Source organism: Eptatretus burgeri, chromosome 6 (assembly GCF_056783735.1).
Source record: "Eptatretus burgeri isolate ZD-2024b chromosome 6, Ebu_testis_v1, whole genome shotgun sequence".
Taxonomy (NCBI): domain Eukaryota; kingdom Metazoa; phylum Chordata; class Myxini; order Myxiniformes; family Myxinidae; genus Eptatretus; species Eptatretus burgeri.
The window spans coordinates 60,052,599-60,080,132 of record NC_140966.1 but is presented as its reverse complement, the minus strand read 5'-3'; the positions used below and the strand labels follow the sequence as shown (position 1 = coordinate 60,080,132).

Sequence of the window (27,534 nt, the reverse complement as noted above, 5' to 3'; positions counted from 1 at the left end):
GTACACTCGAACAGCATGGCATACCTAATTAAACATCCTAATTACCCTTTGAATGCATACCCCCCCTCAAACGTAACAGTATTATAATAGAGACGATGGCATAAGAAGAACTTAGCTTCCAGCGTTCGGCGCGAAATGCCATGGTGGGCAGAAATGACGTCTTTCGTTCGTTCGTACATGAGAGGGGAGAGTTTCTTGGTTTTTCTCCGTCAAGCAATAAATTCAATGGTTTTCACGTGTATAACACATTAGTTTCACAAATTTCCATTGTAATACTCGGGTATTTCTGTCAATTGTCGCCATTTCCGTCTAGGTTACGCACTGCCATCTACCGGACGGCCGTCATTGGCTCACTTGAGGCACGTGGGGGGGGGTGACATCGGGAACACCGGGGACATTTCAAACTCGGTGCAATTGTATACAGCGCACGCGCTGTAAAAATGGTAAAGGTGCACCGATACCATGCCAAATTCCTTGGCGGTATATGTTGAAGACATCGATATTCATTAGCTGAAATTATTGGAGAGCATGGAGTTTGTGCATAGATGAAAAATAATCAGATGGTGCTAAAATCAGTCGAACCGCTATGTTAAATGATAAGTGAATGTTGATAAAATGGGGGTTTATTATTCACCACTACCGGCTTTGACCTCCATGAAATGCCATCAAAATGTTCTGATGGCAAGTTCTCCGGGGTGGATGAGAGTTCTCAGAGCTTATAACTTTCGTATTTAACACTTATATTGTTTTTTTGTTTCTTTGCTTTTTCTCCCCTCCCTCCTCCCTCCTCCCTCCACCCCAGAATTGCGAGTACTCCTGGTGCTTGCTTGCTATTCCTCAACAAGCTAAAACATTTGGAAAAGAAAAAGAATAACAAAGGAGTCAATCGGTGGGATAAGAGACATAGGGGTGGCAGATGGCTGACCGACTATTTGCATTTGGAGGAGTCTCAGCTTTGGGACATGCATCTTGAAATCAATTAGCAATCCACAAAGATCGGTAAGTGTTACCAAGAAAAACTCCTTTCAGATATTATGAAAACTCCTGATTAACTATGTTGTGAACAGCTTTATTTTTGCAGACTACAGCTACCAGCCCTGGATAAAGCCAGAGTGTCACTCGAGTAGGAGGTGTGTATTTCGGTACCAATTCAGCGTAGTTCATTTATGGAAGTCAAGTGCACAATGTGGTTAATGAATGTGCAATTTATATTAAACAATAACAATAAGGAAGAAAAAAAAAAAAAAACAAGAAGTTAAATTTGGCGTGGGTGCAGTAGAGCAAGCAGTCTGTAAACTTTCATCCACACGATTTATGAAGTGCATTCTGGTGGTTTACATGGGTTTTACTGCCCTCTGCTGTCTTAATCCAAACAATGCTTTCAAGCACAGATCCCCTCAGCCATTAACAGGCTGAACACCTATCTGTCTGCAAAACCAACATGCCAACTTGTTCACATTCCTACCTGAAGCAGAAAATTCTCACTTAAACATCTAAACAAACTGTGGATCAGATTCAATACAAACAGAACAAGAAAAATAGCTCTGCAAAGTGGGCGTAACCCCTCAGTCCCTTCACGCAAACCAATTTCAAAATGGTGACCATATTGAAAATAGCAGCACGCCCATTTTCGAAAGGAACCTTCCTATACTCAACCCCAACACACCCAGCAAAAATGGATTTAATCGGACAAGGCGTTCTCCTCAAAATTGACGGAAACCAATTTCAAGATGGCTGTCGTGGCGGCCAAAGTGAAAATCGCAGCATGCCCATTTTGGAAAGGAACCTTCCTTGTCTGATAGATTTCTATGCAGCCTCCTCTGGTGGGATAAATTGGAATAAAAGTACAGCTTTATGGTGTGGAAAAAGTAACCTCTCCTGTGCATTGCCACCATCACTCCCACATAACTTGGTCTGGAGAACGGACGGAATTAAATATATTGGAGTGTACCTTGGCAATCATGAGATGGAGATGAAAAATTGGAAAGGAGTATTGGAACAAATCAAGTAAAGACTGAAAACATGGGAAGGACTGTTGAAGTCCCTTTCATATAAAGGTCGTACTCTTGTCATTAATAATTCGATTGCAACACAATTATGACACAGAACCACTGCTCTGCAGCCATCAAAATTAACTATTTATGGCTATTCAGCAAATGCTGGTAAATTTATTTTGGAGTGGATACCATTGGTTATGACCTGAGATACTGTACTATCCCCGGAAGGAGGGTGGCCAAGGTGTTATTGACATCTTTGGTCAGATTGTGGCCTTTCGATTGCAGTCTCTGCAGAGACTGCTCTTCACTGAACAGCTACCCTGGCGACATTTTGCATTTTTTTCTCCTGCAACAAGCTGGTAAACCGAGATATGATCGGCATCTGTTTTTGATGGATCTCGAGCACATTAATTTTGCTTCTCTTTCGAAGTTCTCTCATAATTTACTGGACATTTCAAAAGGTTTTGATGTCCACCAGTTGCTTGAGGCATACAACTGCAGAATGTTCCTTCAATAACCCCTTTTCTTCAATAATTTTTCCCTGGTATTCCTCATAGTTATGCCCCGATTCAAAAATTTATCCAAGGAGGAATCAATAAGGTGTGTGACTTGAGAGACTTACCTGGGATTAAGTGGAAACCTGTTGGCATGGTGGCATCCGCAGTTGGTTCTAGATCTGTCTGACTTGTGGACCAAGTAGTGCAGAGAATTATCCAGAAATTTAAACAGTTAGATATTGGCTGGTAAGGTGTTGGTATTATTGAGGGCTGTCGGTTAAGTTTTCCTGAGATTAAAGTACTCCTTTCTTCTTTTCAGTTGGAGATTGAACATCCACCCCCCCCCCCCTTGAAAGGGATTGTGTATAGCTTAGCAGGGATTGTGGGTTGCTTAGTCTGGATTGTGAGCAGCAGATTGAACATTAAAGGAGGTCGGGGGCAAGGGAGAGTGAAGGACCTCTTGACATCACAACAAAATATAATTAAAAACACTCCAGCAGTCATGAGACTCAAAGAACGTGAAAATTAAACGGTGGAATGATCACTGGTGACCTTAATAATCCAACAACTTGATTAAGGTCAGATGGTACAACTTGGAGTCTCAATTGACAAAACTACTAAATATATCTTTAAAAGCTTGTCAAAACAACTTGTTGCTCGGGTGAATTAGAGCCATCAACTGAAGGAGCATTAAACATGCATATTCGCTCTGCCTCCAGTATGCAGCGCTTGATTTACAGGTTAATGCCGGCTGAACACCACCACAATTTTAGCAGGGTATGCAAATGTGAAAGTGCTTTCAAGGTTCTGGTATGATTTCTGTCTATGCATTATACTGCTCTTAAAACTGATAACTTCAAGAAAGGAAATGCATCATCTTCAGCTGGGTGTCGTCTAAAACCATTGCAACTTGGATACTAGTATTGTAAATGACAACAAGAGGTTTTGAATTGGAAGAAAACAAACTTTCCACAATCCATGGAATATTTTTGGCTATTCAAATAATGAAGGAGGACAGTGATGATTTAACCCACCATCATGACTGAGAGGAATCCAAGAAATCCAGTGGTTCAGCCTGATTGAGTAGTATATGAATCCAGAGACAAGTAGGAAGCAAAGCACCGCAATCGGAGTGCGTGCTGCCTGCGGTATGTTCATCTTCACATCGTCCTGGTGTGGACAGCAAGACCGGCCAAGTTGGGAATCCGTCGTCTGCTCAATTTTGATCTGCACACCACCAGGAAAATGGGGAACTTACTTGAGCATTGTTGACGTTTTTAGAACTAATCTGATCCCCCAGACTCCCAAGGTTGTTACATTCAACAGTTTGGGTCTGTATCAAAGAGACAATGTATGTAACCTAAAACCTTGACAGTAAATGTAACCCTAAGTAAGAATGATCTACATGCATTTCACTTCCCTTCATTCCCCTGACTCATACAAAGCTTGTTTCACTTGTATCCCCAATACCAAACTATTTAATTCCCCCAATTTAGCGAAAACATCAGATACGTACATAATATATTGCTCCGAGGGTGAACAAAGTGGAATAACCACAAGCAACGACAGCAATGAAAAAAACACCAAAAGAACAAAGCCAAATGCAATGTGCAGTGTAACAGTCCCAGAGCTCAGAGGATTTTATTTAACTTTTATTTTCCAAAAAGGTTTGAGGGTTGTTTCTAAAGGAGAAATATCTGTAGAATACAGATATACTGTACATACATACCAACATGTGTATACATATGTATATATATATATATATATATATATATATATATATATATATATATATATATATATATATATATATATATATATATATATATATATACATATATATATACATATATATATATACATATATATATACATATATATATATATACATATACACACATACATAGAAACAAACTTTTTTTTTTGTATACCTTGGTCGAGGCTTGTATGAGAGCTAACACACAACTCACAGCAAGGAGGCATGAGACAAGAGGGGCGGGAGTGGAAGGGACAAAACACTGGGGAACAAACACATTAGGTGAACTGTGGAAGGGAGAGGGATGGGGATGGGACGGGGAACATGGCGAAGAGAAGATGGACATTACAGGGACTTTCAGGAAGGAAAGCAGGGGAATTGAAGGAAGTGGGCTTGGGTGGATTATATCGGGGGTAGAAAAGATCGAGGATTTGGATGGGGGAAGATAAGAGGTGGTGGTGAACAGCTGTTTTGAAAGCCTGGAGGGAAGAATGGGAAAGAATAGAGTGAGGAAGTTTATTCCAAAAGCGGGAAAAAAGAGGAATGAAAGAGTGAAGATGAGCAGTGATTCGTGATTTTGGTAGTTTTACCAGAAGGGGGTTGTTGGCGGACCTTGAGCGCCCTGTGGAAATGTGGTGGGGACAAATCGCAGAGAGAGCAGGGGGGCATGGCAGGAGAGGAGTCGGTAGAAGACAGAAAGACCACCGACCAACCTGCGGTGATTGAGTGAGAGGCCCAAAGACTCAGCTTCATTGCGGGAGATGCCGATGATCTTAAATGCCCTGGTTTCGACAGCGTGAAGCCGAGAAAGGTGGGAGGCAGGAGCACCAGCCCAGAGGGGAGAGCAGTACTCCATCAGGCTACGGACAAAAGCTTTGTAAGTGGTCAGGAGCTCAAGAGGGCCGAGGAAGGACTTTGCACGAAGGAGGATTCCCAGTCGGTGACTAGATTTTGAGGCGAGGTTGGAAATGTGACTTTCCCAGGAAAGGTCATGGCAGATAGTGAGACCGAGAAGCTTCAAAGAAAAGACTTCTTCCAGAGGATTGTTGAGAAAGTGGATGGGGGGGTTTTCTAAACGGTCCTTTCGAAGAGACATAGTGAGAGTGTGAGATTTGTCTGGATTGAAAGACATGTTCCACGTGTTGGACCAGTTTGTGATTTTATACAGATCTGCAGTGAGCGAAGAAGCTGCTGCTTGCCGGTCTGAGGGATGACAGATGGTACGGCAGAGGGTGGAGTCGTCGGCATATTGTTGCAGTTCTGGGAACCGCATCCCTCCAGGGCAATGGCATCCATCATACAGTGGTCCCCAGACAGTTATTTCATTAATATACGTACAGATAGACCCTTCCTTCTTGTCTAATGGGACAAACGGGACAAGTGCGTTGTGTGGATGTCATAGTTAGGTCTGATTGTATCTCCAACTTCATTCCGACTCTTTTTCTCTTATTCCTGAGCTAAATCCAAGCAACGGCCACCTGTAAAAGCTGCGGCCACGCCCTTCACTGAAGAATGAGTCTTCGCAAAAGTCAGCACAAGCATCAACAGTTCGATGGGACAGGTGCAGGAATGCCGTTCCCCAGGAAATATTAGAACAAACCATAAAATGCCAACACCGTACAGGACGCATGTGGCGTGTGCTTTTCAACCCATTTCCGAGTCTGATAATTATATCTATCCTCTTTCCAATCCAAACCTCCATCTAATACATATATCTATCCTCTTTTCAAACCGAATCTACATCCAATAATCCAATCTTTCCCTTCAATTCATGGCGTGGATCGGGGTTGGCACTGTTGCACACACACTGCCTGTCATAAATAACCGCAAGCACGATGGCAAACATGGGCGCAGCTTGTAATAAATAACCGCATGTACGGTGGCGGATCCGTGCGCACTGCACAGGGCATGCATAGCGCATCCCTTAATTCGGGCCTGCGCATGGGTTTACAATAACATCTTACCGTCGGTCTTCGCTCACCACCACAGCCATGGGTGTCTTCTGCGGACGGCAGACATCCTCCCGCACCTCCGCCTCGATACAGCTGCTACCAAGCAGAGGCATGCTATACGGCCAGGATCGCTCGGGCCACATGGCGTACTGACAAAGCAAGCACATTGAGCAGTGCTAACTGCGGGTCGCCGGGAGTACCCGGGCGGGCATGCGGGACCAGCGCAACCCTCGGCCGGCGGTCGCCAGGGCACGGCCCGGAAGTTGGGTGAAATGCGATTCATATCACGGGGTTTGGAGCGAGATGATTCTGCAGCTCAGTTATGGCGAGCCGGATGTACAGTGAGGCCGCTTTTGGTCATGGCGGCCAGGCCTTGCGGTGGCCGGGGCCCAATCAGAGCGCCCAATTTGGATGATGACATCGCTTCGGGCTGGCACCCCGCCCTGCACCGTAGGGCCTATAAAGGATGGGTCGCGAGGCCGTCTGGGTCCTGCTCGTAGTTAGTCTGCTCGCTCCTGTTGGTTCCTGCTCGTCCAGCTCTTCTCTCGACTCTGCCTTCTCCACCCATCCACCTGCTGCTGGCACTCCGCCCACTCGCCTGCCGACTCCTCCTTCATCACCGCCTCGTTGCTAACTCCACCCACCCACCCACCCACTTGACCATCTGCCACTCCGCCCACTCACTCTCGACTGCACCCACCCACTCGCCACTGGTTCCACCCAAAGTCCCTCCTTCACGCCTGACGGTCGCACCCCTTCTCGGCACAGATGCTTAGCTGCACGTCGAGCCACGAAGCAGGAGATAATGCGCCAGCCGTCAGGGAGGGATCGTCCAGCGGAGCATCCTCCCAAAACGTACTGGGTGGTGCGGTCGGTCAATCGTGCAAAGTATTGCGAGACAGTCAGCCTCATCTCCTCTCCTTTTTCTTCTCATTAACTCCTCTTCATCGGGTGTGTGTGTGTGTGTGTGTGTGTGTGTGTGTGTGTGTGTGTGTGTGTGTGTGTGTGTGTGTGTGTGTGTGTGTGTGTGTGTGTGTGTGTGTGTGTGTGTGTGTGTGTGTGTGTGTGTGTGTGTGTGTGTGTGTGTGTGTGTGTGTGTGTGTGTGTGTGTGTGTGTGTGTGTGTGTGTGTGTCATGGTGCCCGTCCTGACTTAAGTTACGATTGCAGAAGAATTATAATCTGGATAATTCTGCTCTGTGTCTGCTTTTGTAAGTTGCTTGTTTTATTGTCGCACCTCACATTTCTTTCTCTCTCTACTTAAACACAACAATAAACTACATTCACTGTGCCACATATTTTTCCACACCTGCCTGTAATAAATCCTTTGTATAAATGTTCCCAGCTCGTTTCTGTCTTTTCTTTCATTGATCCAGCATGGTCCGTATCCTCGCCGAGCCGAGACTTTATTCCCAACGATCCGTTCTTTGAGCCCGTACGTCCTTGGCAGTGTCGCTCGGCTGCATCCGATCCGGTAAAGTGATCCGGTTTGAACAAGGCATACCGAGGGCATGTCCACCGGTAATTATATCATGTGATTATTTTTAGGTAACCGGATAAACTGTAGACGGAGGACCCAAAGTCACGTGGTTGAGTTATTGGCGTTCACGGCCAGTTAGCGACCCGCAACGCCACAGAGATATATATATATATATATATATATATATATATATATATATATATATATATATATATATATATATATATATATATATATATATATATATATATATATATATATACATATATATATATATATATATATATATATATATATATATATATATATATATATATATATATATATATATATATATATATATATATATATATATATATATATATATATATATATATATATATATATATATATACATATATATATATATATATACATATATATATATATATATATACATATATATATATATATACATATATATATATATATATATATATATATATATATATATCTTCTTCTTCTTCTTTCAGCTGCTCCCTTTAGGGGTCGCCACAGCGGATCATCTGTATGATCCGCATAGTGATTACCTTCGCATTCTGCGAAAGGTTATGTTTTGGTCGGCGTGTATTTATTTATTTATTTATTTGTAATCTTGCGATTCGTATAACTCAAAAAGTTTTAAACTGAATTGCATGAAATTTGGTGGGATGATTGGTTATTAGCCAGGAAGCATTCGATTAGATTTTGGGATCATTCGGGTCAAAGATCAAGGTCACGAAAAGGTCAAAATTGTCTTTTTACGATAACACGGTCAATTTTTATTCAATTTGCATGCAACTAACGCCAAAATGTTCAGAATTCAACGCCTCATCTTGTGATATGCAATATGACACAATGACGCCCATACTCTTGTTACCGGTTAGGGGTCAAAGGTCAGGGGGGTCACGACCTTGAAAAATATGCGGTTTTTGTCATAATGCGGTCAATTCTTGTCCGCTTTACATGAACCCAGCACCAAAATGTTCAGAATTTAATGCCCAATCTCGTGACACAATGACGTCATAACACATGTCACCGGTTGGGGTAAAATGTCTGGGGGGGGGTCACGCCCTTGAAAAATATGCGGTTTTCGGCATAACTCAGTCAATTCTTATTCGATTTGCATGAAACCAGCATCAAACGAGATTACCTTCTCTTGTTGAAACGTTGTATTCACCGAGCTTGCGAGTGAAGACTCGCCAAAACGAAGTGAGTTGATTATTGTTTAGTCCGTAGTCCCCGAAAGTCGGGGGGGGGGGTCATGACATTATAGATATGTGGTTTGTGTCATAAGACCATTCATATGAAACCAGTTCCCCACACTCATACAAAGAACAAAAAAAGTAGTGGCGGCGAAGGTATGCGCTCTATGAGTGCCCGTTCTAGTTAGGCACATGTTTTACGCCGGATGCCCTTCCTGACGCAACTCTGGTCGCCTCTTACGACACAGGGATATGGTACACCTATTTTAACCAGGGTATACACCGGCCCAGTACACTGGTACTCACTTCGCCGACCTCGGAAGGATGACAGGCTGAGTCAGCCCCCTGGTGTATTAATTAAGTGGCCCAACAGGGCTTGAACTCAGGACCTTTTGGATCCCAAGCCGCTGCCCTAACCACTGCGCCAACACCAGGATATATATATATATATATATATATATATATATATATATATATATATATATATATATATATATATATATATATATATATATATATATATATATATACATATACATACATACATACATATACATATACATATACATATACATATCAGCGGGGTGTAATTACACATTGTGTAAGCATACGAACCGTATTGCCTCATCAGTTCGGTTTGCTCACCTGCATATGATTTTTCATTTATTTACATTTTCATTTATGGATGCTTTCTGACGGTTCTGCGATTTCTGTTGGTGTATCAGCTTCGATGTTCGTTGGCACATAAAATTACTGTGCTTCCCCGTAGTCTCAGGTCGCTCACCTGTATTTTTTTTTCATACATGTTTTGTCATTTATTCATATTGTTGCGGTTCTCGGAACCGCATTCATACAACAGATACAGTAGTTGTCCTGAGTCAGTTATTCCATTAATATACGTGCAGTTAGATCCCTACCTTTTGTCTGGCCGGGCAGCAGGGTGTGATGTTGTGACACAACAATCCGTTGTGTGATGGGTTATTAGTTAGGATTAATAAATCATTTTCCCCTTAAATTTTTTACCATCCTTTTACGATCCACGGTGCCTTCATCTCGCTTGCTACCATCGTTTCGCTGGCCACAGCGTACCACCGTCTACCCAGCGACTCGTTTTCAGAGGCAAACTCCCGACGTTCGGCTGGACAAACGCTAAAGCTGCACCACCATCCATCTGCCAAAGGTCAGGCATGTGCAGACCATACCGGAGTCTGGCTGAAACCCAGCCCAGAAAGGCGGACCGCGTGAAGGGCCGGTCGAATTGGCATGCTCGGCTCGGACAATGTCAGGTTTCGGCAAGGCTCCTCCCCGAACTCCGGGTTCTAAAAAGCGCGGACCTCCTATCCGTATAGTTGGTTGGTTGGGAAGAGAATTGCAAGTTGGTTGAAAGGAGAATTGAGAGAGGTTTTTGAGTATTGAAGGAGTAAGGAGAATTGAAGGAGAGAAGGAGTCATTGAGAGTGAGTGTTCATACCACTTGTCTCCGCCGACACGACGTAAAACCGCCCCTTGCTTCTCGATCAAGCCTCCTGTCTGGCCCCGCTTTCTGTTCCTTATCTCCGACCTCACGACCTCGACGAACGCCCTCTTGCCTGGTCCTGCCTGGTGCTCATCTCTCACCCCTCTTTGGACTCCACTCTTCTCCACTCAAGCCCCTCCTGCAGACACGATCTCCACACGTATGGTTGTGGCCGAACAACCCAAACATTATTGGGTGCCGCACCACGGAGCACCCTCCCCCAAAACGCTCAGGTACCGAGAAACTGTAACCTCAATTCCCTCCCTCCCTCCCTGGCTGCAAAAGACCCTTTCACAATTGGGTTTACTTTGTCTGAGTGTGTGTCTGAGAGTGTTGGCGCCTGACCGTTAAGTAAGCCCGTATAAGATCTTATATTGTTGTGATTGTTGCTTTATTAATCTCGCGTCACGTCTGCACTGTGTCTGCTTTGTAAGTTGCTTGTAAAATTGCGGCACCCCACACCTCTCTCATCTTTCCCTGCATTACACCACAAATAAACCTTTGTTGTGCCACATGCTTTTCCTCGCTTTTTGTAAATAAATAATTCTCATTAGGAACGTTCCCAGCTCGCTTTTGTCTTTTCCCTCATTAGTCCAGCATGGTTCGAATCCAGGTTTAGCCGGGTCTTTATTCCCAACGGTCTGTTCCTTCTAGCCGGTACGTCCTTGGCAGTGCCACTCGGCTGCATCCGATCCAGAAAGGAGATCCGATCCGGTAGAGTGATCCGCTTCGGACAAGGCGTACCGAGGGGCATGGTTCCCCGGTGGTTAAACCACGTGGTTAATTAGGTAACCCGATTCAACCATGGGCGGTAAGAACCCGAGGTCACGCGGTTGAGGTATTGGCATCCACGGTCGGTTAAGCGACCCGCCGCGTCACGGAATTATCCGTGAGCGACGGCCTACAATTCCGAGCAGTCTGGTGGGAATCGACATAGCCCCCCACCTAGTGGTCTTCTCACCCGACCCCGCCGGCCCGCAACAATATTTTCATTTATCGATGTTGTCCGACCATTCCATGATTTCATTTTCCCAGTGTTTTGGCTTCGATATCCATCGGCACGCAATATTTCAGCTTTCTATGTCACCCGGAAGGCATGGATCTTTAATATCAGCCAATCAGTCAGTGGTTAGAAAGATCTTTATACATTACAGCAGGGTGTGCTTACACATTGCGAATGTGTAAGCATACGAACCGTGTTTCCCCATTATCTCAGGTCAGGTCAGGTCAGGTTTGGGAGCATATGCCATAGCAGTGCATCGCTGCGTCCACTTTCCGAGGGTACTCCAGAGGCCTCTGTCTGGCCATCACCCAGGCAGATGCCTGGCCCATCCCAATCTCCTCGAGATGCTGATCAACCTGCCACAACCACAAGGTATGTAGCCGGCCCATTGGCCTCCTCCACTCACGAGGCTCCTTCGCAAAAATTAATCTAGTAAGCAAAATCATCAGGAAAACAAGCCACATGTCCATCCAGCCGCAGCTGACACTCACGGACTATCCATCCATCCATTGGGACCATACTCTGTGCAGAGCGTTGGTGTTGCCTAAGCACTCTCCTTGGCTAGTGGACACAATCCTGGATGAGTCGCCACTCCGTCACAGTATACCAGTAAACTGGCACTCATTTTGCCGACTTTGGAAGGATGACAGGCAGAGTCAACCCGATCTGCTATTAATTCAACAGCCGAGTGGGATTTGAACTCATGATCTTAGGATCACAAGCCCACCACCCGAAGCATTAACCCAACACTGCAGACTATGCAGGTAACAAATCTCATTTGAGTCAATCTCAGCAACCGCTCGTTGGACACAAAGTCTGACCAGCGATAGCCAAGGATTCTCCAAAGAGATTTGGTACCAAAGGAATTAAGTTTCCATCTCAGATCCTTGGTCAGAGTCCAAGTCTCACATCTGTGAAGCAAGACTGGAAGCACCAAGGACATGAAGACTCGGACTTTCATCCTCCTGCACGGGTAGGCAGCGCCACATCCCATGATCCCCAGTGAATCCGTGACTCCCCAGGCCCGATACAAATATCTATTGACCTCTGGCTCACAGCCAGCAGAGACATGAATATCACTGCCAAGGGAAGTGAATCTCTCCGTGACCTCAATATCCTCCCCACAAACAAGTACAGATAAGATCGCAGAATCGAAGATGTTTTTGAAAGCCTGGATCTTAGTTTTGACCCAGGAAACCTGTAATCTCAGCGACTCCGACTCCTCATTCAGCACCTCCAGCGGCCGCAAAAAGATATCCAGTATCCGCAAAGATGACTGCATAATCTGCAAAATCAAGGTCAGAAATGTTGACTCTCAAACAACACAAAGGCAGCTTGATCTCTCCAACATCCTCCCCAGAATCCAGTGCATACAAGTGCTGAAAAGTGTGGGGGGGGCAGTACACACCATTGATGAACTCCAGTAACAACTGGAAACTAGAACGGGCACTCATAGAGCGCATACCTTCGCCGCCATTACTTTTTTTGTTCTTGGTATGAGTGTGGGGAACTGATTTCATATGAATGGTCTTATGACACAAACCACATATCTATAATGTCATGACCCCCCCTGACTTTCGGGGGCTACGGACTAAACAACAATCAACTCACGTCATTTTGGCGAGTCTTCACTCGCAAGCTCGGTGAATACAACGTTTCAACAAGAGAAGGTAATCTCGTTTGATGCTGGTTTCATGCAAATCGAATAAGAATTGACTGAGTTATGCCGAAAACCGCATATTTTTCAAGGGCGTGACCCCCCCCCCGCCGACATTTTACCCCAACCGGTGACATGTGTTATGACGTCATTGTGTCACAAGATTGGGCATTAAATTCTGAACATTTTGGTGCTGGGTTCATGTAAAGCGGACAAGAATTGACCGCGTTATGACAAAAACCGCATATTTTTCAAGGTCGTGACCCCCCTGACCTTTGACCCCTAACCGGTAACAACAGTATGGGCGTCATTGTGTCATATTGCATATCACAAGATGAGGCGTTGAATTCTGAACATTTTGGCGTTAGTTGCATGCAAATTGAATAAAAATTGACCGTGTTATCGTAAAAAGACGATTTTGACCTTTTCGTGACCTTGACCTTGACCTTTGACCCGAACGATCCCAAAATCTAATCGAATGCTTCCTGGCTAGTAACCAATCATCCCACCAAATTTCATGCAATTCGGTTTAATACTTTTTGAGTTATACGAATCACAAGATTACAAACAAACAAACAAACAAACAAATAAATAAATAAATAAATAAATACACGCCGACCAAAACATAACCTTTCGCAGAATGCGAACGTAATAAGTCAGAGATGGTATCACCACATCTGACAGCACTCCCAATACTAGAGTATTGTTTAGACGTCAGATTGATCAGTTTTGGTGGCACCCCACGAAGACCAAGAATCCTCCAGAAGGCATCCGGATTCACTGAATCGAACGCTTTGGAGAGCTCGACATAGGCTGCAAGCAGCCCTTGCCGAAACTCTCGTCTGCGTTCGGTAAGAACCCAAAGAGCAAGGATACGGTCAATCGTTGACCTCTTTGGTGTAAAGCCTGACTGCTCTAGGCACTATTGCTCAAGCAGATGGTGGTGAAACCTATCAAGAACTAGAAGGGCACTTGATAGAGCGCATACCTCTACCATGTAATGCCTGATCAATGAGAACTCATCAGTCCAATTACATTTTTGAAATATCATGCTATGCAGTACTATATCGTTTTTGGCCCCATCTCTCAATGGTGAAGAATCACTTTTAAAATTAAACAAACCTCGAAACTAGATGCGGATTCAGATCTTCACCAAAATTGAATTTCTTCCTTCCTTGAGACACACCCAATCTGTCCAAGTTTCATCCGAATCCGTCCACAACTTTTTGAGATATCATGCTATTATATCATTTTTGGCCCCATCTCTCAATGGTGAAGAATCAATTTTATTATAGTTGGATCTCCAGAAGCAGGGTGTGCTTGGATTTTATTTTATAAAAACTTGGATTTTATAAAATTATTGTAGTTGGATCCGGTTCTGGATCTTCACCAAACTCTAATTAGTTCACCCTTGTCACACACTGAACCTGTCCACAAAATTTCAACCGCATTCGTCCATAACTTTTTCAGACATCATGCACACAAACAAACAGACAGACAGACAGAAAAGGGTGAAAACATAACCTCCTTCACCTTCGGTGGCAGAGGTAATTATCCAAGCAAAGACCTTTCCCGGCACTGAAAGCAGTATCACCCCTCGGTAGTTGTTGCAGTCTTAGCGATCACCCTTCCCTTTTCAGAGAGGGACAACAAGGCCCCTCTTTCCAGTCAGTTGGGATGATGTGCTCACCTGCATTTGATGTTTCATTTACTTCTTTTTTTCATTTATTTATATTTTCAAATGTGAGTGTTGTATGACGATTCTGTGATTTTTTTTCCCCAGTGTATTGGCTTTGATGTCCGTCAGCACACAAAATTATCATGCTTCCCCATTGTCCCGGGTCGCTCACCTGCATTTTTTTCTTTTTCTCCTCATTTATTACCTCTGCCACTGAAGGTGAAGGAGGTTATGTTTTCACCCCTTTCCATCTGTTTGTTACTTACGAAATCTAAAGATTTCGTAAGTATATTGATGACTTCCGTTTCTGTTTGTTTGTTTGTTTGTTTGTTTGTAGGCACGATAACTCGAGAACGGAAGAAGCTACGAATGTCAAATTACACCACGTGATTCAGGAGGGTGATGGCAAGTGCTGATTAGATTTTGGTCAAAATCGGTCAAAGGTCAAGGTCACAGTGAGGTCAAATATTCGATTTTTGATGGTTTGGTACAGATAACTCGAGAACGGAAGAAGCTACCAATGTCAAATTACACCACGTGATTCAGGAGGGTGGTGGCTAGCGCTGATTAGATTTTGGTCAAAATCGGTCAAAGGTCAAGGTCACAGTGAGGTCAAACATCCAAAACATTCGATTTTTGATGGTTTGGTGCAGAATCATCGTAGATGGTTTGCGTCGCTACCTTCTCTCGACACAGCTTTTATTAGACAAGGTCAGAGGTCAAATTGACGATTGCGTAAGTACCAGTCTATGACTGCTTGTTTGTTACTTGGCAAAAAAATTTTTTCGCAAGTTATGTTCATTGCCTCCATTCGTTTGTGTGTTTGTCTGTCTGTCCGCTCGCCTCCAGCCGAAACCACTCAACTGATCGTTCTGAAATTTCAGAGATTAACGTCGTGACCCTGCGACGGTCCCGCATTGAAGTTTCGTAAAATTCGGTCGACTGAAAAGGTCTACATCGGCCAATAGGCCAATTTGAGCCAAATTTTCCAAAATCCTCAAATTTCATCTGATTGACTTGAAATTTGAACAGGATTTGCATATCAGGTCAGTAAATTCAACCACCTATTATTTTTAAGGTTGTCAAAGATCAAAACGTCAACATAGGCCATAAAGTCAACCCAAAATAGTTCAAATTTTAAAATTGTTTCTGAAATCATCAATTTTTAACCTCCGCCATCGAAGATGAACGGAGGTTACTGTTTTCACCCGTCTGTTCGTTTGTTTGTTTGTGAACAGTATTACGGAAAAACTCCTGGACGGATTTCGACGAAACTTGGTGGGGGGATTAGGTATGGTCCAAGGACCATGCAATTAGATTTTGGACTTGGTCCAAAATCCAATATGGCCGCTATGGCGGCCATTTTGAAAAAAATATTTGAATTTTTGTTTTTGCATTTCTACATGTTTTAAGTGATTTCCAACCAAAAATAAATAAATTTGTTAGAGGAAAAAAAAAATTTGCAACTTTTTTCAAAAAAATTTCGATTTTATTTGAAAAATATTTGAAAATTTTTTTTTTGCATTTCTACATGTTTTAAGTGATTTCCAACCCCCCTCACCCCCTCCAAAAAAAATTTGTTAGAGAAAAAAAAACAAATTTTGCACCTTTTTTTTTTTCAAAAAAATTGATTTTTTTTTTTGGCATTTCTACATGCACGTCGATCTAGTTTAGTTTATTCAATCGTGGTTCAGTAGAGTCTGATCCGTTTTGACCTACAATGAATAGAATATCAGGTTCACATAAGTGATCCAGCAGTATTGGTGGTGGAGGTTTTGCACTCTACCGAGTGCTCCCCCTCTCGTTGTCCATAGTAAATATTTTTTATTTTCATTAAATGTGTTCATTTTAAGAAGAAGTATCTGTGTATTTGTCGTGGGGTTCGAGTATAAACCCCCGTCCTGTACTTCCCTATGCCTCCGTTCCCTCCACCATTGCGCCCTTTTCCGGCGCATTAATCTCCACGAGTTTCGGCTGTCGGCCTCCAAGGGAGAAGTTCGACCATCTGGTGCTGGAGGTGGTAACCGCCCGTCACCACAATTTGGGTCGGGGGATTAACCTTGACCGGACACCCCCACGACAATATGTCAACATCATGGTTATCTGCTCTGCAATGTCCTTCAACACTCTGAGATATTTATCTGGCCCCAAAGCTTTCTCTTCTTTCGTCAACTCCAAGAAAGACACCAACTAATATGGAAAAACAACGAAATAACTAATACCGGCAGACAGGACGCCAAGTTAAATGTTCATCAGAGGGATGGCACACACGTTGATGAATCTCCCTGCCTGTGGAACACCAGGATAACAGTTTATAGCTGGGTTGGAAGGCGAGTGTGCATACCTTTAGGCTATCCTGCCGGCCTTTACCACATCGTACTACATAAATAAATAAATTAAAACTTCTCTTTATTTCAATACATAGTTGGTTAGAGAGTAGAGACTAATCAAATAACTGACCAAATACAGCACTGGAGTATCAGGAAGAACAAACAGACAGATAAAGATGGAGTCATCCAGAAGAACCTGGATAGGATTCGGGTTTTGGCTGCTACTCTTCTACCCTCAAACCCATCCAGGCACAGCCAAGTGAACCTTACAAATACTATTTTCAAGATTCACCCGTCCATAGACAAAGAAAAACAGATATATATATATATATATATAGAACAGGAAAAACACACACAAACCAACAGAAAACAGCAACACTACATACTATCAAAAAGCACACATCACCCTCCAGAAATACCTGACCACCACAAAGTGTACACAGGAATCCACCAGCACATGCATCAATGCACAGGGCCTCTATTTATAACTAGCCGAAACCGCGTCACAGACGGATTCCGTTCATTCAACCACCCTCACCAGCTCAACCACACTCGAGGGACATGGACTGGACAGGGCGTGCTTGCCCCCGCCGACTCATCCCTCACCCCTGCCCCATTCCCCCCCTGCCTGCAATTTGGTTACCCCCGCCTAAAACTTTAATTACCCCGCCCCCCCCCGTCTCTTGATTCCCCGCCCCCTGTCCACCCCCTCACACTCAACCCCGCCTAATTCACCCCAGCCCCCGCACACTCATCCCCCACCCCATTTCCCCCCCCGTCTCCCGCTTTCAATTTGCTTATCCCCGCCCAAAAATTTGCTTACCTTGCACCCCGCCTCTTCACTCCCTGCCCCCGTCTCTTCACTCCCTGCCCCCGTCTCTTCATCCCCCACCCCCGTCTCTTCACTCCCTGCCCCCGTCTCTTCACTCCCTGCCCCCGTCTCTTCACTCCCTGCCCCCGTCTCTTCACTCCCTGCCCCCGTCTCTTCACTCCCTGCCCCCGTCTCTTCACTCCCTGCCCCCGTCTCTTCACTCCCTGCCCCCGTCTCTTCACTCCTCGCCCCCGTCTCAACGAAAAGTGTTTATTCTGCTTCAGAGTTGAAGGTTGACTATTGCCACGATGTGCGATGCACTCTTACAGGTACGAAGTTTCTTTCAGTCCAGGTCACAGTACCGAGAAAAATGCGACGCTACCGCTAGGAGGAGTACAAAATTGGTCCTTCAGTATTAATATATATATGTATATATATATATATATATATATATATATATATATATATATATATATATATATATATATATATATATATATATGATACAGTACAATGTTTCTTGTTACATTTTTGTGTCAAATTCACATTCTGAGGTAGTCAGCATGTGCAGAAGAGGGTTTTACATTGCAGACGCTATTTTCGAGGAGTGGAATTACACCTCTCAGCGGTAACGGTCTGTCGATGACAGACGTAATGACGTTACCGAATGACCGATGATGTCATGACGTCCTGACGCCTCTCAGCGGTGACGTCACACGTCGCCATGTAAACGAATGTAAAACGAAAAGTGTTTATTCTGCTTCAGAGTTGAAAGTTGACTATTGCCACGATGTGCGATGCACTCTTACAGGTACCACGTTTCTTTCAGTCCAGGTCACAGTACCGAGAAAAATGTGACGCGACCGCTAGGAGGAGCACAAAATTGGTCCTTCAGTATTAATATATAGATACTAGCATATACCCGTGCTCCACACGGAGTTGAATGGGTGGCAAAAGGTGGATGAGGCATAATAGTTGATGTTATGGGAAGCTGGGGAGGGTGTCATTCGGGATGTGATGCGCTATGGTTACCTGTCCTTAGTTTTCTAAAGGACCTCCCTGTAGATGACATTTTAGGTGAGTGTCTTGTTGCTGAATAGTCATTGTGAAGAATTATTGTCCACTTTGATAGATATATAGAAGTAACCTCTTGCACGTGAAAATGCAACATATAGTTGGCCATGGGAGAACACAGGGGTGGGAGGTATATTCCGAGTTTGTCAAATGTTTGGCCCTGGGATTTGTTTATGGTCATCGAATATGCGAGTCTTACTGTAAATTGCATCCTCTGCGGTGTGAATGGAAGGTTTGTGTCTGATGGGTCAAGTTTAACATGATATAGGCCTAGCCCTAGACTGAACAGGAGCAGTGGAGGGTGACCGAGAATCAGAATGCAAATTTCAATGAACGGCACTTTTTGGCGTACATCCGACGATCGAACACCGCTTGGACGCTTTAATTTGAAGACCACACACGCAAGACACAACACAGGTAACGATGGCGGTTGAGAAACGTCAAATTATGCGCAGACGTTAACAGAAATAATATATTTTTTAAATAAATCTTTACTTTATATACAATGTTTCTTGTGACATTTTTTGTGTCAAATTCACATTCTGAGGTAGTCAGCGTGTGCAGAAAGGGTTTTACATTGCAGACGTTGTTTTTTAGGAGTGGAATTACGCCTCTCGGCGGTGACGGTCTGTCGGCAACAAACGTAATGACATCAGCGAATGACCGATGATGTCATGACGGAATTACGCCTCTCAGCGGTGACGTCACACGTCGCCATGCAAATGAACGTAAAAATTAGAAAATCGCCCAAAATTGCCAAATCTGTCCGTCTGGCGCAATCTCACATAGCCCATGCTGTTCATTAGACCACAGAGCACCCGCATGCCGAAAGTGGCGACAATCAGTCCGGCAGTTTTGGAGGAGATACGTCAAATTACACGCAGATGTTAACAGAAATAATAATATATATATATATATATATATATATATATATATATATATATATATATATATATATATATATATAATCATTTTACGGCCGTTTCCATGCTTGCATGGTTCACCTAATGGCTGCTTTCCAGGCTGCACGATCCCTTGCTGGCTGGCCCTCTTGTTTGGCCTTTCACTCTATCATCTCTCAGCAACACATCCCATGTTTTCCTAGGATGTCCTCTCACATTCATATTCATACTCCTCCTCACACAACTACCCCACCACATCCTTTCCACATGTCAAAACTATCTTAACCGACCTCTATGCATAACCTCACATGCTTTCTACACCTAACCTGTCTCTAAATTCCACATTTGATTTCCTATCCTTCAGCGTCACATCACACACATCCACCTCACCATTCTCATTTCATTTTGTTCACACCTCCGTTCATCCTCCTTTTTGATCACCCATGTTTCGCTGCCATACATAATCATGCTTCTAACGCAAGCTACATAAAGTTTTCCCAATAATCGGAGAGAGGTCCCTTTCAATATCAATAGTGGTAACAACTCCGTAAACTTCCTGAAACCGCTTCTAATTCTTGCATTTACTGCTGCCTGTACACCACCACCTGCACTAATCATATCACCAAAGTGACAATTTTTCCACTCATTCCAGAGATTTATTGTATAGCACGAAATAAAGTATAGTTTTGCATCCACCAGTATAGCACTAAAAAAATATCTGCTATTGTATAGCAGATATATCCCCATAAACTAACCTTTCCGCTCCAACTGGAGTCACTTGTTTACCTGTGCAAACAGCACATTTGAAATCAGGTACGACCTGCAGTCTACCCCTGATGCCACTAAACCTCTAGTGCACACAGCAGTCACAGGATTTACACAATATTGAATTGCTACCTTCACCTTTTCTACAAATAGCAAAGGGCCACCTCCCTCTTTTTTTGCACACTTCCTTCTCCCGCACCACGAATCAGCTCAATTTCAAAAGAGTCAAAAAGATCCATCTCTATTTCCAAGTGGAGGGAGGACGAGAGAGAGAGGAGGGTTAAGTGGAGAGTGGAAAGAGGGAGAGAGAAAGTGGAAGGAGGAGGGGGAGGGTGGAGGAAGGCAGAGAGGGGAGAGAGAGGAGGGGAGGGAGGACAGGGGGAACAGTGGAAGGGGGAGGGAGAGTGGAGGGAAGGTGGAAAGGGGAGAAAGAGGAGTGGAAGGCAGAGGAGGGAGAGATAATGGGGGGGGGGGGGGAATGTATTCAGTCATGTGTAGTTTACAATAACAATTTTCTTATTCAAAATACAAGATTATCAAAAAAATTAATTAACGAAGAAGCCTTGAACACTTTTGATCATTTTCCCTGCCAAGAAATAAACAGTTTATAGGGAGGAGAGCCTCCATGTAATCAGCTTTCCCTCCAGCAACCACAATTCTGGAACTCGTTTCCAAGACGGGAGAGGGGGGGGGGGAACTCACGGTTACGCTGCCACTGGATGAAGAAGGGCTACTTTGACTTTGCCCTTTCAAGTTTTTACCAAATTAATATTTTCTCTATATTCTCATGCGGCCAAGTAAAATAAATTCGTCTCTTGTCCAGGCTTTTCAAAAAAAAAAAATAATGAGAAGCCTTAATATTTGATATTTTCAAATATTTTGATGTTGTTTCTGAGGTGGCCACCACATGGTGAGGTCTACCAGACTAAAAACTGGCACCACCACCAACAAACATCCCATATACCATTAAAAATGATGGTCAAACACCAGAAACGTCAACATCTACTGCAGCAATGGCACTGCAGCAGCAGTGGTGGTGGTGGTGTACTTCTAGGTACTGAACGTAGATATATGCAGACGCACTGCTGACCTGATCTGGCGGGTAGTTGTCATTGAAGGGCGATCCCTGGTCAAACTCCCCAAATGCAAATTCGTTGAAAATATCCTCTAGAGTCTGGGTTCAGTCAAACACCATATGAGTGTAACATGGCTTCAACAACTTTCTGCCAGCCTTCTAGAAACATACACAAACTCGAAGGGAATTCGGTGGAGCGCATACCTCCGCCACGTAATGCCTGATCCACCGAATCATGGGGTGTGGCGCTGTCAGTACCAGAGTGGGAAGTCTGAGTCTTCCGATGCTTGGTGCTTCCAGCCTTGCTCTACGGATATGAGACTTGGACTCTCACCATAGATCTGAGACGGAGACCCAATTCCTTTGGTACCAGGTCTCTTCGGAAAATCCTTGGCTATCGCTGCTTGCTGTCAAACGAGCGGTTGCTGAGAGAGGCTCAAATGAGATTTGTTACCTGCATAATCCATAAGCGCCAGCTGCGGCTGTATGGACATGCGGCTTGTTTTCCTGATGCTGATGCTGCTCACCAAATTCTCTCAGTGAGGGAGCCTCACGAGTGGAGGAGGCCAATGGGCCGACCACGTGCCTCATGGTTGCAATAGGTCGATCAGCATCTCAAGGAGATAGGGATGGGACAGGAATCTGCCTGGGAGATGGCCAGACGGAGGCCCCTGGAGTACCGGCGGAAAGTGGATGCAGCGACGCGCTGCTCCGGCGCATGCTCCCATACCCGACCTGACCTGACCTGACAGTATGTGCCTTGGTAAGAACAAATCCTTTCTTCAGCACCACAAACACACGATAGTAAATAACCATCCAAAATTCCAGCAGAGAAACAACACGGACACACAGAAAGCTATCTGATGAAGCGTGGACACCAAAGGACACTGGAGGTGTGTTCCATTAGGAATCAGCTTATAGAGCGCTCGCCAAGCGGCTTAAGCACTCAAGCAAGCACTCTATCGAAACGGTTCAGAAGGAACTGCCGGCTTTGAAAACAATAGCAAACCGCTTGCCGACGGCTAACGGCTCAGTGTGGTGAACGGACACGGTGTGGGAGTTAGCAAGGAATCTGGGCGTAGCTCACATTCCACGACAGGGAGGTGGCGGAGCTTCAAAACCCCATTACATTGGGATCAGGGAGCGGCCGTGACATGAAAAAAAAAAAACATATCAAAGCCAACCTTGGTCGGAATTTAAACAACACGGGGCATGTGCAGTGCATCGAATGACGTCACGTGACAACACTGAGGTAACGACGGAGCAGTCAAGAGAGCCAAAGGGTAAATCAGCCATTGAACTGTCGTCTTTATGATCGAAGAAACAAATTGAGAATCTTTAAGCTGAAAAAATAAATTAAAAAGGCAAAATTTGTAACCATTTCTAACTCACCTGCTGTCCGAATGCTTGTGGGATAATAATATGCTTAACCATGGAGCACCTTCACCCATCCAACAACATTCGGGATTAAACGTACATTTTAAAAGTAACAATCGCCCTGGAGGCGTTCAACGGTGTGTCCGAGCGCACTGAGGCGCCGCTTCCGCCCTCCAGGGCGTGTTTTTTTTCTAAAAGTTCTATTTTTGAGCAATGCGGTGGAACCTCTTACATCGCGATAACAAATGTGCTTTTTGTTGATTTTATTTTAACTAAAAATTTTTTTCCGCTTGTTTATTTTTGGTGCGCGGCTGGACCGCTCAAAACGATAAATATTTCAAGCATGTAATAATAAAAAAAAACAATATGGTTGTTTCGAATAATTGTTGCCCCCCCCCCCACCTCACCGTCAAATTAACCTTGCTGTTCCATGAGCCTCGCTGTTGCGGAGAAAAAAAAACATAAAATAACTGCGCTTTCAACATATTTATATCGAACGTCCCTTCACGGGTGCCCGCAAGCCCCGCCTCCATTAGGAAAGGGGCGGAGCTTAGACGACGTTCGTGCGTTCTCCACTTCGGCTCAAGTCGGACCTTCATACGCTCGAAAAAAAAAAACCTTTACCCTCCTCAAACCAAATGAAGAACCCACCAAAGCAACCCCGACACATTACCTTCCACACGTCCAAAGTTAAAGCTTACCGAACACTTACACCGACGAGCCTTCACGTGTCACTCTCGAATATCCAGTGCACGGATTCAGACCAAACCACTGCACTCGCAACTCTCCTCACAAACCCCACCCAAAACACCTTCGAATGCTACAACAGTAGCAAACCTCCAAAACCCACCATTCTCACGACAATAGACATTGGTAAAGAATTTGTCACACTCAAACTCTTACTCACAAACATGCACAAAAACAGCAACAAACGTTGGTTCACGTACGTAAACGTAACTTTTAATGACAAGTCATCACGCACATGATACTTTCGTAATTGAATCCCTCAAGACTGAGTGCTCTCTCACACACTCTTTAATCCGTTCATGCACGACAATCCACATACACCCGACACCATACAAACAGCCTCATATGCGGACAAGATAACCATTACCTTAACTCATAGCAACATCAACACCACCACGGCACAATTTGTGGTTGCTCAGCACCCTACAAACCTGGCTCACCATCATCAGATTAAAAGTGGCGCACTCAAAATTAACACACTCTTTGAACAAATTACCCCAACAAGGAACATGCAGTGCGTCATCACATTGAACAACATCACACACACACACACACACACACACACACACACACACACACACACACACACACACACACACACACACACACACACACACACACACACACACACACTTACACTTACACTTACACTTACACTTACACGAGTCAATGGATGTTAAAGATCCTTCGATCTCATTCGCAAAGAGTAGGCGAGCAATTGCCGGCTCCTGGACAAATCCCAAAGTCCTGCCCTATTACTTATACAAGGTATTGTATCCGTGGCACAGCCACGACTACAGCCACCAGCACAACCCTATAGCCTTGTGCTCCACACTGTAGCCTTGTGCTCCACCCTGTGGCCTTGTGCTCCACCCTGTAGCCTTGTGCTCCACCATGTAGCCTTGTGCTCCACCATGTAGCCTTGTGCTCCACCCTGTAGCCTTGTGCTCCACCCTGTAGCCTTGTGCTCCACCCTGTAGCCTTGTGCTCCACACTGTAGCCTTGTGCTCCACCCTGTAGCCTTGTGCTCCACACTGTAGCCTTGTGCTCCACAATGTAGCCTTGTGCTCCACACTGTAGCCTTGTGCTCCACCCTGTAGCGTTGTGCTCCACACTGTAGCCTTGTGCTCCACAATGTAGCCTTGTGCTCCACACTGAAGCCTTGTGCTCCACCCTGAAGCCTTGTCGTCCACCCTGTAGCCTTGTGCTCCACCTGTAGCCTTGTGCTCCACCCTGTGGCCTTGTGCTCCACCCTGTGGTCTTGTGCTCCACCATGTAGCCTTGTGCTCCACCCTATAGCCTTGTGCTCCACACTGTAGCCTTGTGCTCCACACTGTAGCCTTGTGCTCCACCATGTAGCCTTGTGCTCCACCCTGTAGCCTTGTGCTCCACCCTGTGGCATTGTGCTCCACCCTGTGGTCTTGTGCTCCACCATGTAGCCTTGTGCTCCACCCTATAGCCTTGTGCTCCACACTGTAGCCTTGTGCTCCACACTGTGGCCTTGTGCTCCACACTATAGCCTTGTGCTCCACACTATAGCCTTGTGCTCCACACTATAGCCTTGTGCTCCACACTATAGCCTTGTGCTCCACACTATAGCCTTGTGCTCCACACTATAGCCTTGTGCTCCACACTATAGCCTTGTGCTCCACACTATAGCCTTGTGCTCCACACTGTAGCCTTGTGCTCCACACTATAGCCTTGTGCTCCACACTGTAGCCTTGTGCTCCACCATGTAGCCTTGTGCTCCACCCTGTAGCCTTGTGCTCCACCCTGTGGCCTTGTGCTCCACCCTGTGGTCTTGTGCTCCACCATGTAGCCTTGTGCTCCACCCTATAGCCTTGTGCTCCACACTGTAGCCTTGTGCTCCACACTGTAGCCTTGTGCTCCACCATGTAGCCTTGTGCTCCACCCTGTGGCCTTGTGCTCCACCCTGTAGCATTGTGCTCCACCATGTAGCCTTGTGCTCCACCATGTAGCCTTGTGCTCCACCATGTAGCCTTGTGCTCCACCCTGTGGCCTTGTGCTCCACCCTGTGGCATTGTGCTCCACCCTGTGGCCTTGTGCTCCACCCTGTGGCCTTGTGCTCCACCCTGTGGACTTGTGCTCCACCCTGTGGTCTTGTGCTCCACCATGTAGCCTTGTGCTCCACCCTGTAGCCTTGTGCTCCACCCTGTGGCCTTGTGCTCCACCCTGTGGTCTTGTGCTCCACCATGTAGCCTTGTGCTCCACCCTATAGCCTTGTGCTCCACCCTATAGCCTTGTGCTCCACACTGTAGCCTTGTGCTCCACACTGTAGCCTTGTGCTCCACCATGTAGCCTTGTGCTCCACCCTGTGGCCTTGTGCTCCACCATGTAGCCTTGTGCTCCACCATGTAGCCTTGTGCTCCACCCTGTAACCTTGTGCTCCACCCCACAGCATTGTGCTGCATCTATCTATAATTCCAGCAGAGAGTGTGTGTGTGTGTGTGTGTGTGTGTGTGTGTGTGTGTGTGTGTGTGTGTGTGTGTGTGTGTGTGTGTGTGTGTGTGTGTGTGTGTGTGTGTGTGTGTGTGTGTGTGTGTGTGTGTGTGTGTGTGTGTGTGTGTGTGTGTGTGTGTGTGTGTGTGACCGCTGTTTCTCGACAACCACTGGTCCGATCTCATTGAAACCTGCCAGCTATATTGCTGGGGACCTGAGTATGTGCCTTTTCAAGGCTTGATATTAATTGGACAAGTACTTCCCAAGTTATGGCCATTTATTTACCAAACCAATGACAAGACACGTTGCTGTGGCCATTTATTTACCAAACCAATGACAAGACACGTTGCTGTGGCCATTTATTTACCACACCAATGACAAGACACGTTGCTGCATAGGTGTGGCTGATGGGGAAAGGACGCCTTAGTTACCGTGGCGTAGGATTGGCAATGGTCAATGGCAGCGAATGTCATGGCAAGCAAAGACAGGGAGGTAAACTTGATTTTAATGTGGATTTTATTTAACTCTGTGTGTAAGTATCACAGCAGTTGTTACTTCAATGCAAGCGATAATTCGTGGAATACATGTGAACATTCCGTACGGGCACGCACCACTTCCGGATAGTGATGACTTACTGTATTCTAATAATTTCTCGATTTCTTATGCGCATTTACAGATAAACACAATGCCCCAATCCAGTCGTCATTTACGAGAGCGAAGGAACGGCCTGTGTGGTTGTTTGAAAGTTTTTTTTGTTGTTTTTTTTTTGGTTTGCACGTACGGCCACGCACGTAAGGGTACGTACTAGTACATAAGAAAGATTGCACTATTAGCACACAATGCTGCTTAGATTACAAGTGAGATTCTCTGAATATAAATACACAAGCTTATTACCTTCGCATTCTGCGAAAGGTTATGTTTTGGTCGCTGTGTATTTATTTATTTGTGAATATGTGTGTTTGTTTGTTATTCGCATAACTCAGAAAGTATTAAACCGAATTGCATGAAATTTGGTGGGATGATTCGTGAGTATCCAAGGACGATTTGGTTAGATTTTGGGAGCGATCGGGTCAAAGGTCAAGGTCAAGGTCATGAAAAGGTCAAAAACACTCTTTTGAGCATAACTTCTTTCATAATACAGCTATCGACATGCAACTACCGCCATATTGTTCCATGACGAGATACCTTTCAGATATGTAGTGTCGGATTTGACGTAACGTCATCGGAAGTGCGTCTA

The 27,534-nt window shown here is 44.9% G+C and overlaps 1 protein-coding gene across 1 annotated transcript in view; it reads right to left on the bottom strand.

Annotated features, from left to right (window-relative positions):
• Positions 1–23,644, bottom strand: part of ST3GAL3 (ST3 beta-galactoside alpha-2,3-sialyltransferase 3) — a 107,666-nt gene extending 84,022 nt beyond the window's left edge. The window contains exons 1-2 of the mRNA XM_085886934.1: positions 23,498–23,644; positions 3,529–3,721 (exon numbers count right to left, since the gene is read on the bottom strand). Coding sequence (XP_085743060.1) covers positions 3,529–3,721; positions 23,498–23,623 — 319 coding nt within the window. The 5' untranslated portion in view covers positions 23,624–23,644. The remainder of the gene's footprint in view (positions 1–3,528; positions 3,722–23,497) is intronic.
• Between the last annotated feature and the right edge of the window lie 3,890 nt (positions 23,645–27,534).